The sequence below is a fragment of the Perissodus microlepis genome, chromosome 15 (assembly GCF_051167445.1).
Source record: "Perissodus microlepis isolate ML-2025 ecotype Zambia chromosome 15, ASM5116744v1, whole genome shotgun sequence".
In the NCBI taxonomy this organism is placed as follows: Eukaryota; Metazoa; Chordata; class Actinopteri; order Cichliformes; family Cichlidae; genus Perissodus; species Perissodus microlepis.
Genome location: NC_140475.1, coordinates 26,998,342 through 27,011,847, shown reverse-complemented (window position 1 = coordinate 27,011,847; position 13,506 = coordinate 26,998,342). Strand labels below are relative to the sequence as shown.

At 40.4% G+C, this 13,506-nt stretch overlaps 1 protein-coding gene across 7 annotated transcripts in view; it reads right to left on the bottom strand.

The window, feature by feature from the left end:
- cd2ap (CD2-associated protein) overlaps positions 1 to 13,227 on the bottom strand; it is a 110,714-nt gene extending 97,487 nt beyond the window's left edge. For 3 of the 7 annotated variants that reach the window (XM_084953969.1, XM_084953972.1, XM_084953973.1), the window contains exon 1: positions 12,788 to 13,223. In XM_084953969.1, the coding sequence (XP_084810095.1) occupies positions 12,788 to 12,791 (4 nt within the window). In that variant the 5' untranslated portion in view covers positions 12,792 to 13,223. Of the gene's footprint in view, positions 1 to 12,315; positions 12,472 to 12,787 lie in introns of those variants that run through there. The other 4 variants (XM_084953970.1, XM_084953975.1, XM_084953971.1 and 1 more) reach the window with 4 other exon arrangements.
- Between the last annotated feature and the right edge of the window lie 279 nt (positions 13,228 to 13,506).

The window sequence follows — 13,506 nt, the reverse complement described above, 5'->3', positions numbered from 1 at the left end:
ATGTTTGTACTAACTTGGTTTTAAAGCCTTTACTTCAAAATATACGCCGTTCAATAGTTGACTTTAATCTTACAGAGAATGTGATGATTTTATGGATAATTAAAGTCAGTCATATATCCACAAACACAACAAGCTGAAAGTCAGTGATGCTGCTCGGTTTGCAGTCCTGAATATCACGGCACAAGCAGGATTCACTGCACTGTTAATGTTAGCTATGTTATATTGCTGCCTCTGTTCGGTGGTGTCGAGCCAAACGGACTTTAGCGTGTGTTTGAACGAGCTGACGGTTCACTCGTTAAGCTGAAAGAAAGATGCTTTAATCACAGGAGTCACACACTTGTCCACTGTACCATCTGGGAACTCTTTTTGTTTCGTAATAACACAAACTAAATCCTCCTTCTTTTGTGCTGTTTTGTAGCAGTGTGTACACCTGAGACTGTCACCTGTCTGTCTGTCCTTCACTCTCTCTCTCTCTGTTTCTTTCTCTCTGATTGTGTAATAAAAGTATAAACATTCATTTATAAGTTACACTTGTGTTTGAATCCTGCAGCTTATCACACATTTGATTTCCATGTGTGACAACTGCAAGTGTCCAGAGTGAGGACAGACTGAGGGACCCACTGCTGCACATCATCTGTGAGGCTTTGCATCCCTGATGATCCACCAGGACAAACTCAGCAGTGTGTGAGGAAGAGGAGGAGGAAGAGCCAGCAGCAGCTGACAGATGGAGAGAATAGACTGTTCCCTGTTTGTGAAGGACTGCTAGAAAAGTTTAGAATCACTAATTGTCTGTCCTGAATCAGTCTTATTAGGTAATGTTCAAATAATTTTATCCTCCCAGTGTTTTCAGTGTGGGAGAAAGTACTCAGGGCCTTCAAGTTACACACTATGAAAGACAGCAACAAGTTTAATGTTCAGAAACCTAAAGTATGTATCAGCAGCAGAATGGACCTAAAAATAAATGTTTGTTTCAGTTCTATGAAGCTTTGAGTATTTTGGATTAGTAGTACTGCTGTGTTTGTTGCATCATATTGCTGTAATTGTTTATATGCTTTATATATTCTGAGGTAAGTTGATCTATAGTGTTACATCATATTTTATAAGGATGTTATGTGTTTGTATACTTTCTGCCCAGTTTGACCCATTTAGCAGAAGTCAGCCTGTTTAAGGCTCTGATATCTATTCTGTATGACTTAAAGCAGTTATGACATGGTCTGATTTTCTCACCCAATAAAGGAATATTCAATATATCAGTCTACTCTTCATTTTATCAGAAACAGTTATCACAGCTTGTACATTTTCTTTTTATAAATATATGTAAGCAATGAGCCAAATTTAGTAATGCCAACATACTGAAGGAACAACATTTGTCTCTTATATATGATACACCTATATATGCACTGTCAAAGATACTTGTCTTTGAGTGAAGATTTAAGGTGATAAGACATAAATAACTGCAACTTGAATCTGTACTGAGGCTCAGTATTTGACAGAGTTCATGTTCACTGCTGTAATAGCTAATAATGATTAATATAATAACTATAATATTGGCCATATTATATTTACATTACCAAAGTGATATGACTTTAGTCTCATGAACAACATTAGCTAATTGTTATTTACTAACTAATCTTAAATGACTGTTCAGTACAGAAATGAAGCCCAAAAATCATGTTTTACTGTCCTGTGGTCTCAGCCTCAGATACTTATCAAATCACACAAAGCTCTTGTAGAAACAAACAAACAAATTAACAAAATATGTTCTCCTTCATTTCTGTCAAACAAAGTTGTATGACACGTTTCCAGCGGTTAGTATCATGGTTGCTAGGCAACCTGGGAAGCGAGACGGAGACTAGACCGTCCCATACAGACAAACTTGCCGTTTATTTTGCAAATCGAGCTCAACACTGCCCCTAGCGTCCGGGAGCACTTCCGTTGTGTTTTGGAGTTTGCAAGTGTTTTGGAGTTTGCAAGTGTTTTGGAGTTTGCAAGTGTTTTGGAGTTTGTACGTGCTTTGTCTCTAGGGGCCACCGTACACAGCCCTATATATTCCTGTAATATGTTTGATGGTTGTTGGTTGTGTTGATCTGTGTGGGTGCTCTTATATAACTATCATTAGCTTACAGCTTGAAGTGTTCAAGGTATGTGCTAACTAACTAACTACTGGAGTAAATTCTCTACCATTTCACACTTCTGTTTAATCAGTTCTCTGTTTGACATTTATTCAGCTGTGTAAAAACTGTAACTTTAATCTCAGCCAAACCAATTTACTGAGGAACAAATAAAACACTGAAAAAAGCCAAACAATAACATTTTTTAACTAGAAAAATTTGCATTTCCTGCGAAAATGCAGTGTGGATGCTTTAAAGCTGAAGCTGTCTGCAAAAACTAGCTGAAAAGGCTGAAAAGTTGCAGAAATTGTAAAAACTTTGCAGAAGCAAAGGAACTTTGCTAAAATGGAATAACTTAGCAGAACTGCAATATCTTAGAGGAAACATAATACTTGGCAGAAATACAATAGCATAGCAGAACTTAGCAGAAATATTGTAACTTACCAGAAACATGATAACTTCTCAAAAATACAAGAATTTAGGAGAAATAGTATAAGATAACAGAAAGAATATATTTAGCCAAAAATACTTAAGCATTACAGAAACACTATGATTTAGAAAAATAGTACAACAGAGCAGAAATACTGTGATTTACCAGAGACACTGTGATGAACTATGAATATTGTAATTTTAAATCAATACTATGTTTTAGCACAAATACTATAATTTGACAGAAATACTATCATTTGGCAGAAATACTATGTTTCAGCACAAATACTCTGGTTTAGCACAAATATTATAACATAGCAGAAATACAATTATATAGCAGAAATGCTATATTTAGAAAGAAAAATATAATATAGTAGAAATAGTATGATTTAGCAGAAATACTACAATATAGCATAATAACAATGATTTAGAACAAATACTATGATTGAGCAGAATAGTAATAACTTAAGTGAAAATACTGGAAAAGTAAGATGACAAACTGAAAAAAAAAAAACGGAACATGGTTAAGTTCCCTCAAAACTAATTGTTGTTCACCTGTGAAAAAAAAATAAAGAAATAAAAATAAATTTAAAAAACAAGAAGGAACAGCCAACAGATACACACAAAATCAAATATGTATACACAAATGCACAGAGAGAGAGAGACACACGGAGGGTCTATGCCAGTCAACCAGTCTGAATATATTATATTTTTTTCCAACAACGAGATGCTGCCCTAAAGAGGGTCTCTCTCTCTCTCTCTCTCTCTCTCTCTCTCTCTCATGCACACACACACACACACACACACACACACACACGCACACAGGGAGAGAGAAGCATGTTTTCAGTCAAGCAGCCTGGGAGCTGCTAAATTTGAATCCACAGAGGCTGTGTACTTTTTCCCGCCAAAACAGGTGCACACACGCAGCACAGAGACAGGATTTTTGTAGTCTATTTCTCATAGTGAGGATTCCCCTCAAACAAATGACCATAATTTCCTAACTGTATTGGCCAGAACGGTCATTCTTACACCGTTTTGTTCAGAATCGTCAAGTGTTGACAATTTATCATTAAAATATGAATTTTTAGAGATATATGACATCGATGACTTGTTGGCTTAGAAGCCACGAAGGCCCCAATATGCAAATTTGAATGCCTCAGCCCACATATATGATTGGCTGGCTGGGAAGCCGTGCAGGCCCTGATATGTAAATTTGAATGCCTCAGTCCTCACAGAGGATTGGCTGCCTGGGGACCTGGCAGAAATATATAGAAATACTATGATTAAGCATAAATACTACATTTAGCAGAAATACTATATTAAGCACAAATCCTATAAAAAGCAGAAATACTATATTAAGCAATATAAATATCCTATAAAAATCCTATAAAAAGCAGAAATACTGTACTATGATTTGGTAGAAAAACTATAATTAATCAGAAATACTATATTTAGCACAAATCTTATAAAACAGCAGAAATGCTATGATTTAGCACAATAGTAATAACTTAAACAGAAAAATTGGAAAAGCAAAATGGACAGCTGAAAAAATGCTGAACATGCTAAGGGTCCCTCAAATATACTTGTTAAATGAAAAAAATCGGCAAAAAAAAAATATAACAGCCACACAATCACAAATATGGACACATATGGAAACACACATGCACAGAGAGAGACACACACAAGATCCAATTCAGTCAACCAGTCTAAATATATTGAATTTAAATCTTACAATGAGATCATCCCATAAAAAGGCTTTCTCTCTCTCTCTGTCACACACACACACACACACACACACACACACACGATCCAATTCAGTCAACCAGTCTAAATATATTGAATTTGAATCTTACAATGAGATCATCCCATAAAAAGGCTTTCTCTCTCTCTCTTTCTCTGTCTGTCTGTCACACACACACACACACGATCCAATTCAGTCAACCAGTCTAAATATATTGAATTTGAATCTTACAATGAGATCATCCCATAAAAAGGCTCTCTCTCTCTCTCTCCCTGTCACACACACACACACACAGGGAGAGAGAAGTAAGTTTCTAGCTCAGTCAAGCAGCCTGGGAGCTGCTGAATTTGAATCCACCAATCAGAGAGCCTGTGCACTTTTTCCCGCCAAAACAGGTGCACGCAGCACAGAGAGACACAGGATTTTTGCAGTCTATTTCTCATAATGACGACTCCCCTCAAACAAATGACCATAATTTCCTAACCGTAGGGGCTAGAACGGTCATTCTTACACCGTTTTGTTCAGAAGAGATGGGGGAATCTTAAAGTGTTGACAATTTATCATTAAAATATGAATTATTAAAGATATTTGACTTCTAATGCACCATAACTGAGTAGAGCAAAGCAAAAACTGCCTTGACTTGCCCTCAAACAACGCTTTCTAACTCTAAATCTATTTGGAGTATCAATATCACTCTTTCACCGTAAGAGACAGCAGGCTTTGGTGAACAATCATGGAAATTTTCAGGTCTCTGTGGAAATCCATTAAAAAGATATAACGAGAGAAAAAAGTGGTTCATTTCCAGAGTTTGAAATCTGAAGAAATCTGAGCGAAGGACGAATTTCCTACCCTCAAACAAGTCTAACTCATTTCAGAACGGTAATAGGTAAGAAAATAATTCTTGAATTGTGAGCGTCAGGAGTGTCTGAAGATATACTGGGACAAGTCTTATGTCTTAACTTTGCTTCGTTAAGGAGATATGACGATTCGAATATGCCTCTCATTACAGAAATCAAGCAGTGATTTTGAACAAGCTCTCCATTGACTTTCTATGGAGAGTTTTGCGACTTTGTGTTGGTCTGAGGAGATTTGCCAAAATTCTATAAATCCCACAACAATGATAGTGACATTTTCGGAAAGCCAGCAAAAATACCTACATTTTGATGTATAATTTGTGGAAGTTGAGTGAAAATTGAGCAAGTAGCAAGAAGTTGTTCGGACATGAAGAGAAGACTGCAAAACCTTCAGTGGCACACTGGAAGCCAAGTGCATAGCAACCATAACAACGCATGTATTTTGTGAAAAATCACAATTTTGCAACTGAAAACTTTAAGAGGCATAAAAGTAAAACGGTAAAAGATTTGAAAAAGCTGATTTATACCTGAATAGCCCAATAATTTGAGAACATTTTAAAGTTTGAATGGTTGTTCTACGTGAAAATATGAGGAAGTAGTTAAGTTTCAAAAACAAGCAAATTTTAGCAGAATTGCAGAAGTTTCCCATTCATTTCAATGGGACAAATTAAGCTTAATATTTTAAAAAGTATAATAGTGAAAAATACCAAAAGACATAGCACACATTAGCAGAAATAGCAGAATAGTTTAAAATTTGAACGGTGAAAATCGGCTGAAAATTGTGGAAGTAGTTAAGTGCCAAAAAGTGTACGGAAGTCCCAAGAGGAACTCAATAGTGTGGATGCTTAAAGCATCCACACAATAAAGAGAAACAGGAACTCAATAGTGTGGATGCCTTAAAGCATCCACACAATTATCTGAGTGACTTATATATCATGTTTAACCTGAGTAGCAAAAGACCGCGGGGGGTTTGAAAATGATGTGCCCTGGGAGTTCGCTGTTCTCGCCAGCTCTAGTGGGCCTTGAACCCTCTAGCTATCGAGCTGGTGCGTCTCCAAAAACGTCAGAGCACTTTTGCAAATATGTGATGTCTTGATAAACCGAGCAGATATTTGAAGTTTACACAGCTACATTCTCGCCTGAAAATATGTTACAAGTTTATTTTGTGACCCAGAAAGAGTAATAAGAGTAATATTAAAACTAAGTAGCTGCCGCCATTGTTGAAAACTGGAATTGGCTGGGCCGCGCTATGAACTCTGAGACAGGTTGGGCCACGACGGATACACCCGACCCATCCTTCAAATCTGGGGAAATGAAGGACGCATTTTTCGGCCACATTTGGGGGAGTCTTCGAATTTGGACAGGCTTCGCCGTGTCATTGTAACGTAATTGGCCTACAAATGCAGCCTCCGAAGGATGTGGCTGCTAAATCTGGACACAGCTATGAAACCGGACACTGCTTCTTCTTCTTCTGAGTTTAACGGCAGCTGGCATCCCTGGACATGCAGTGCTGCCATCTTCTGTTTCAGTCCGTTTTTATACTCTTAAATCCTACTACTTATTCCTGCGTCTTTCGGGATCTTACAAAGCTTCAAACGGTGCGTCGACTATTAAAATCGTCGACGTAATCGTGACTAGTCGACTAATCGTGGCAGCCCTACAGACAAGGCATATCTTCAAGTTCTCTAGTCCTGGCCTCTACCCCAGAAACAGCTACACTGCTTTACAGTTTATATTCATAACACCTCATAACTGGGCTCTGCCATACAGCACATCTGAACATACACTCACTGTTTGCTAGGCGTTGACAAACAACTTTCAGCACCGAAGCAGGAAGCTGACGAGCCTACAGGTGCCTCGCCATCTTTGTATTGCTGTGTAGATGTAGGTCAGCAGGTCTGCTAGTCCTTCATGGCCAGGTGACACCAGACTACAACAGATTAGCTCAGTTACTGGTGCACAGCTATCCTACTGCGTCAATGATGTGAAATTAACTGGACCTTAGTTTGAATCATTTACCAATCTAATGTGAACACAGTATCGATGGTGGTGGTGGGGGGAAAAGCACCTCAAGTTTTTAGAATACATCAATAATGTGGCCAGCGGCAGCCACATCCCTGCTGCAGGAGTGCTTCTACTGTCTTGCTCTAAATGCACAACTGGAACGGAGAGACAAGAGCTCCCAGAAGCACAGCAATTAAATGGTAGGAATAGTCAAAACAGAGGAGCTCCAGCTGATGACAGAGAGCACCTCCTGTTTGGTGCCACAGCTCATAACAGTGTTCATCTCCTCTTAACCACCATTTCCATAACCCTAACCTGTTTCCATTAATTGGGTGTCCATCCCAAACGCCCTGCAAAGTGACCACAATACCCATAATACCAGTGTCGTATTTGGATTCTGCACATCAAAATCCATAAGAAACAAATCCATTTCATCTACAAAACAGACAACCGACGAGCATAGTCTATGTGTGGGAAACTGTATGTGTGTACTGATATGGGCAACTGCACACTGTCACACCACCTCTCAGCATTCTGTATGTTATCTGGGTGGGTGAAAAAAAAAAGTGTGTAAATGCAGCAGGATGTGTCTGGATGAGCCAGACTGCACTTGGTAAGCCAGGTGTAAATCCAAGACAAAACAGCAGGTCCAGCTGCTGCTGACTCACCGCGCTTACGGACATGTGTGATAAACCCCTTTCCCTCAGGCCTTTTCTTGTCTCTAATAGATATGGATCATGATACAGAATGGCTGGAAACATTAACATTTACAAACCACTTAACGCTGCTTGGCTGTACAACAGACCCACGGAGCCTCACTCTCACAGCCAACAGACGGCATTTCTATGGAGATGCAACCACATCTCTGAGTGGATACAAAGCACACATCCACGCTGCTGCCCTACTGACTACTGAGCACGGCCACACAGGGAAAGCAAAGTCAGCCGTCTCTGATGTGGGTGTGAAAAAACTAGCAAAAATAATGTTAGGAAAGAAATTAAAAAAAAAAAAAACTGTAACAGTGTGATGACACCTAGGCGTGGTGGAGCAGTGTTTAAGGATTCTTGACATATTTGCTGCTGCTGTGACATTAGTGAGAGAGGGAGGCGGCTTATGTTTGAGGACTTGATCCACTTTGGAAACACATACACGGCAGAGTTTGGGACTGTGATATAAAAGAAACGCTGACTCAGCAGGTCCCCTTTATAATTCACTGCATTCAGCTCTGATCTGGGTCTTTAAATATTCACTAATACGTGAAACGACTCCACTTCATTCAAATGTAGCTCCGCAGTATTTGGGTCATTTGCTACAGCAACTGATCCAGCTGAACACTAAAACTAGACTTGCATTAACAAACATGTATTTTTTTAAAATCTGAATATTAACTCAAACAGCTGCTTCTTGTTTGTGTGTCATGTGTATTCAGAGGTTATACTGGAATGCAAAAATTGTACATCTGCACAGCAAAGTGTTGAAGTGGGTCAGGGTTTACAGAGCCAATAGTCACTAGATGCCAAGCTCAGTTCCAGTCTCATGTAAAGGATCAAATTTAGGACAACCATAATGGCATTAATGAATATTGACACCTTAAAACTGAATCCAATGATGATCTAAAGGCCTTGAATTTTACCGCAGTTAACAAGAGATTTTTAAAATGTCTAAGTTTCTTTCTTCTATTTAAATCTTCTCATATCAAGAGACAAGAGCAACACTTCCTGATGGACTAACTGAATGGCTGCTTTGTTACTGGCTTGATCATTTAAAGTATTTAGTCCCAGCAAGTCAGCTCTGAGTAACTAGTAGTCCTGTAAGCAGTAACTAGCAATCCAGTCTAGCGCTGTAGGATAAACTGCATTTAACTGTACCATGACACACTGCAGATGGCATGAGCTAACACAGATAGGATATTTGTTTTCTATTCAATCAGGAAGCTGTCCATTTCGCTTTACCTCTAGCAATTTCCAGTTATAGAAGAAGGAGTAGCTACTGGCCACAGCAGGTATTGTCTGCATGTTTTGTTTGACAAGAGTTTTTATGGCGGATGTTCTTCCTTACGCAACCCCAAAGGGGATTTCCATCTCCGGCTGGAATAGAACCAGTGACCTTTTGCTTACCAAGTAAAAGTACTGACTTGGAGACTAAAAAAATATTTTTGAAGTTGAACTAAATTAATTAACTGAAATTAAACCACACGACTTCATTATACTTTTTCAAGCATTCATTACAAGGTTTTAAAACATACATAAGGAAAATCATCCCTTAACCCTCCAAACTTAACATTTAAAAAAAAAAAAGAGGAAAGAACCCAGACCAGGTGAAGTGTCCGTCCACCTCTGCTGCAACTCTGGTTAGTCATTGCGCATTCTGATTCAACTCAGCTGGGGAAAAAAAAATTATTCAATCTAAATATACATATCCCAACTACACTCATAGCTATCGAATTCGTAAATGCAAAGAGCAGCAAATTCCCACCATATGTTCTGTCTGTGTGCTCACAATCAATAGACGAGCTATACTTGTTTGACTCTCCTTGCACGGCGCAGGTGAAGACTTTGGGATCTTATATAAGCTGATGACAGAGAGGAGGATGTTACAGGGGAGAGAGAAAAGGGGGGGAAAGGAAGGAAGGAGCGAGGGGTGTTGGGGGGTACACAAGGCCACGCAAGCGAGCCGACTGCCAGGCAGGCTGCGTGCTTCTCTCAGTCACTCACACACGATCAGTAAGGAGGAAACTCATAACTGCATTCCTTCCCCCCGATCTGAGAGGTGGCTGATACAAAGAGCAGTGTGCTGCCAGGAGAAAAGACACTCACTGCCTGGATTCTCTCCCCATTTAACAGCTTAACAGGTTGTTTTACTGACGCCCTAACACACATTAAACACAAATGGAGTTTAAGTTTCAGTCAACTAGTCAAACTCGCCTTCAGTGGGACCCCTATTTTAAGCTAATATTTAAACAGGTCCTGCTCTACTAGGGACTTAACCAGTAGCTTTATAAGCAAACAGCAGGTATGCGTGTCAAACAGGTCCCGGCAGTCTGAGATGGCTTACATCAATGCTAACTATTGATGTTAAAGTGACACATACTGAAAAAGTACTATTTAAACACAATGTAGGAGAACTTGTTCTATCAGAAACCCCCAACACTGGATTAGAAGCTGGTTGTTAAGTCTAAAAGACAACCAATAAGATTACCTCAGGTCTTTCCAACTCTTCCACATTAAGATGCTCCTCTTCCACAGCAAGCCCCACTATTCAACACTGGTTGGGTTTTTTGGCTCCCAACAAATTAAGCTCAGTAAAATGTGGGGCTTGGCTGAATAACCAAAACTTTTCCCAGGGGATGGGAGCAGTCACAACAACAACTTAAATCTTATAACTACAACAAAGTCCCAATAAATATGAGCAGAAGACAATGGATGTGCTATGTGTCTTCAGCTATATTTATGTACAACGTTTGCACTCAAAGAGAAGAGCTCTTTTGTTTTTCACTCTCTCTCTGGCTGTTGCTCTCCATGGACAGCAAGACATTGTCTTGAGGATGGAGGATGTACCACACAGAGTTTTTTGATGAACCTTAAAAAACAAACAATGCAGTTAGAATTTTGCAGTAAGTTAGCTAGCTAACTGATAAACCATGCCTGATTTGTTTCCTAAAGGGAAAAAAAAGACAGAGGACTGCTGGGTATTAAACATCTGCAACATCTGGAGGATCAGTGAAGTTGGACTTCACAATGATGTGTTACATTGCTAGCTAAACAGATAACATTAGAATAGATGTTAAAACTAGCTTTAAAAGCTAAACTAAAGATGCCTCACGCATGAACAGTGCTAACACAGCTGTAAAGACTAAGGACGACATTGGAGAACAGGGATGCATGTGTCCATTTGGAAATCAGGAGACCCAAAGCACGGCAGCACAGTAAAAAGACAAGAGTTTCATCCAACGTTCAGAGCCAAAAACAAGTGGATACCAGTGAAAGAGCACTGATAGTCAACGCTCTCCATATGGCCATGAATGATCCAGTCTACCTTAATCCCTTACTTGTGACAGATATCAGCTGACAGGTGACAGCATTTACATCTGTCTTTAGATGTTTTCAAAGGCTGACAACAACAGCAACATATTTAGACACGGCTCTAGAGAAATGATCGTTCCCAACGCCACCAACGCCAGGGTGGGAGGTCAACACTGACGGCAGACTGTTAAATACTGGCTGAGGCCAGCAGAGATTGGGTTTAATATTAAATCAAACAGTTTGGCCCGTGTCCAGACTGATAAAGGCTCTGCTGTGGAATTCACATCCTGCTGCTCCAGTTATGTGTGTAATGAAAAGTTCTATGCTGGTATCTGGGGACCGCTTTTTCTTTGTCATCTCAGGCAACCCATCTTCCTTTCTTTCTTGTCATAAAAAAAGCTAAAAGTTAAAGACCAGGAGATCTGTCACCTTGAGGCTGACTGCTTGTAGCCTAAACTAAGAGTAGGGAAAGCAAACAGCGTGAGTGAGGGGGCTCACTCACATAGCTGGGACATGTTCAAACGCAGCTATGAATGAGCTACCTGATCAAAGGCATAGCAAAGCCAGACACAGTGACTCTAAGCTAGTTAAAAGCCCTGTGGCTGTGGGTCTTTTTAAGCATCTCTGTCACTTGAAAATCCCAAAAAGTCCCAGACACCCAAAGCTGCAAAAGCCTGAGCTTAAAACCGGTTTTACAGCATACAGTAAATAAGTAAAATTTCACGTAGAGCTAACAAGTGCACACCGCTACACTAACCACAGCCTACAGAGAGCTGCAGTCTGATGATACAACAGGGGAGGTCTGCACTGTACACATACACACACACACATCAGAGGTTTGCTTTGCATGCTGACAGCAAAAGCAGCATGGCGGTCACAACAGCAGCACCACACTCTCCGTGACAGAGATGTGTGCAACATCAAAAGCTGCAGTTACACAGTTGTTTAAGTCTGGAAGAATCCACTTAATTTTTTCTATCATATTGAGTCCACCTTAAAAAAAAGACCCTGGTGTACGATCACGCAAGACGAAGCAGAGGAAACTGGAGGATGGCATGCATTAGGGTGTGGGAAGTCAAGGAGAGTATGCCACGGAAAACTTCCAAATCACATCAGGCTTAGAGCAAACATCAGAAGAGGAAGTTATTAATAACCTTTCAGAGCCAAAGACGCCAGGTTCACGTCACGAGTTTCCACTCTGTGCACTTCTATCCTCAGTTTGGATAATTGCCTCTGCCGGGTGGGAATAAAATGGGAATTCCGAGCTGGTACGCTATTTTCAGCACAGTGAGTGTTTTCGCGGAGGCCGTGTGGACTAGAGCTCACTCGAAGCTCCTGGTAACATTAGCTACAACCACAGCCAAATCCGTAGGTGGGATGGAGGTGGCGTTATCCAGCCAGGCAGTCAGCTAGCTGGCTAGGCTAGCTTCCAAGGCTGGCTAACTTTAACTCCCTGCTGGTATAAAAAAAAGGGGGGGGGGGGAGGGGGGACGCTGACAGCGTAACTTAAGACCCTTAATTTGAAGCTCAATCTGGGTTACGATAGCGGGCTGGGTGGGGAAATAAAAAGCCGTTAACGTATGAACACAAACAGAGACACACTAGCGCCACATCATGGAAACTCACCCATTCCTGTCCTTCTCGGCGCCTCGCGATCAAATGCTGGGATTCTGTCGTCCAGCAGCCTCGCTGCTAGCTAACTACTACCCAGGTAGATGAGCACGGCCAACCGCCAAGAGTTTTCTAGTCGAGTTACTGATGAAAAAGAAGCCAGATGAGGGGTATATCCATTCGTCTTCGCTCCAGCAGCGGCAGCAGCCTCCCTGGTTGTGTCTCTCGGTAGTGCTTCTAGAGTTGAGTGCAGGAAGTTACCCAGGAGTCTCCACCTTTCTTGGACTTGCCTCCACGGCTCGCTGCTACTCCGATTGCCTGATTCTTGCTGCTACCAAAACACTACATAGCAGGAAACTTCGCGATGTTTCATTCCCGCGAGAGGAATGGTTAATGGAATGTTTACACCCCAACCACCACCTCCTCCTGTTAAACGTCCCATTCTGCAAGTACAGTAACTGCATTAGTGCGAGCCTGGCAGAGACACCACTGCAGCTCCTTCCACTCTGCTGTTGGGGCTGTCTTTATTACACACTATCAATCTTTAGGCTTTCAGGGACTTAATGGAAGATAGATAGATAGATAGATAGATTATTCTAAACAGTTTAATTCAGTTTTATTTATATAACTGCCTCAGGATGCTTTATATGGTAAGGTAAAAGACCCTACAATAATACAGAGAAAAACACTGAACAGTCAGAACAAAAAGGATAACTTCTTACATTTGCTTAAAT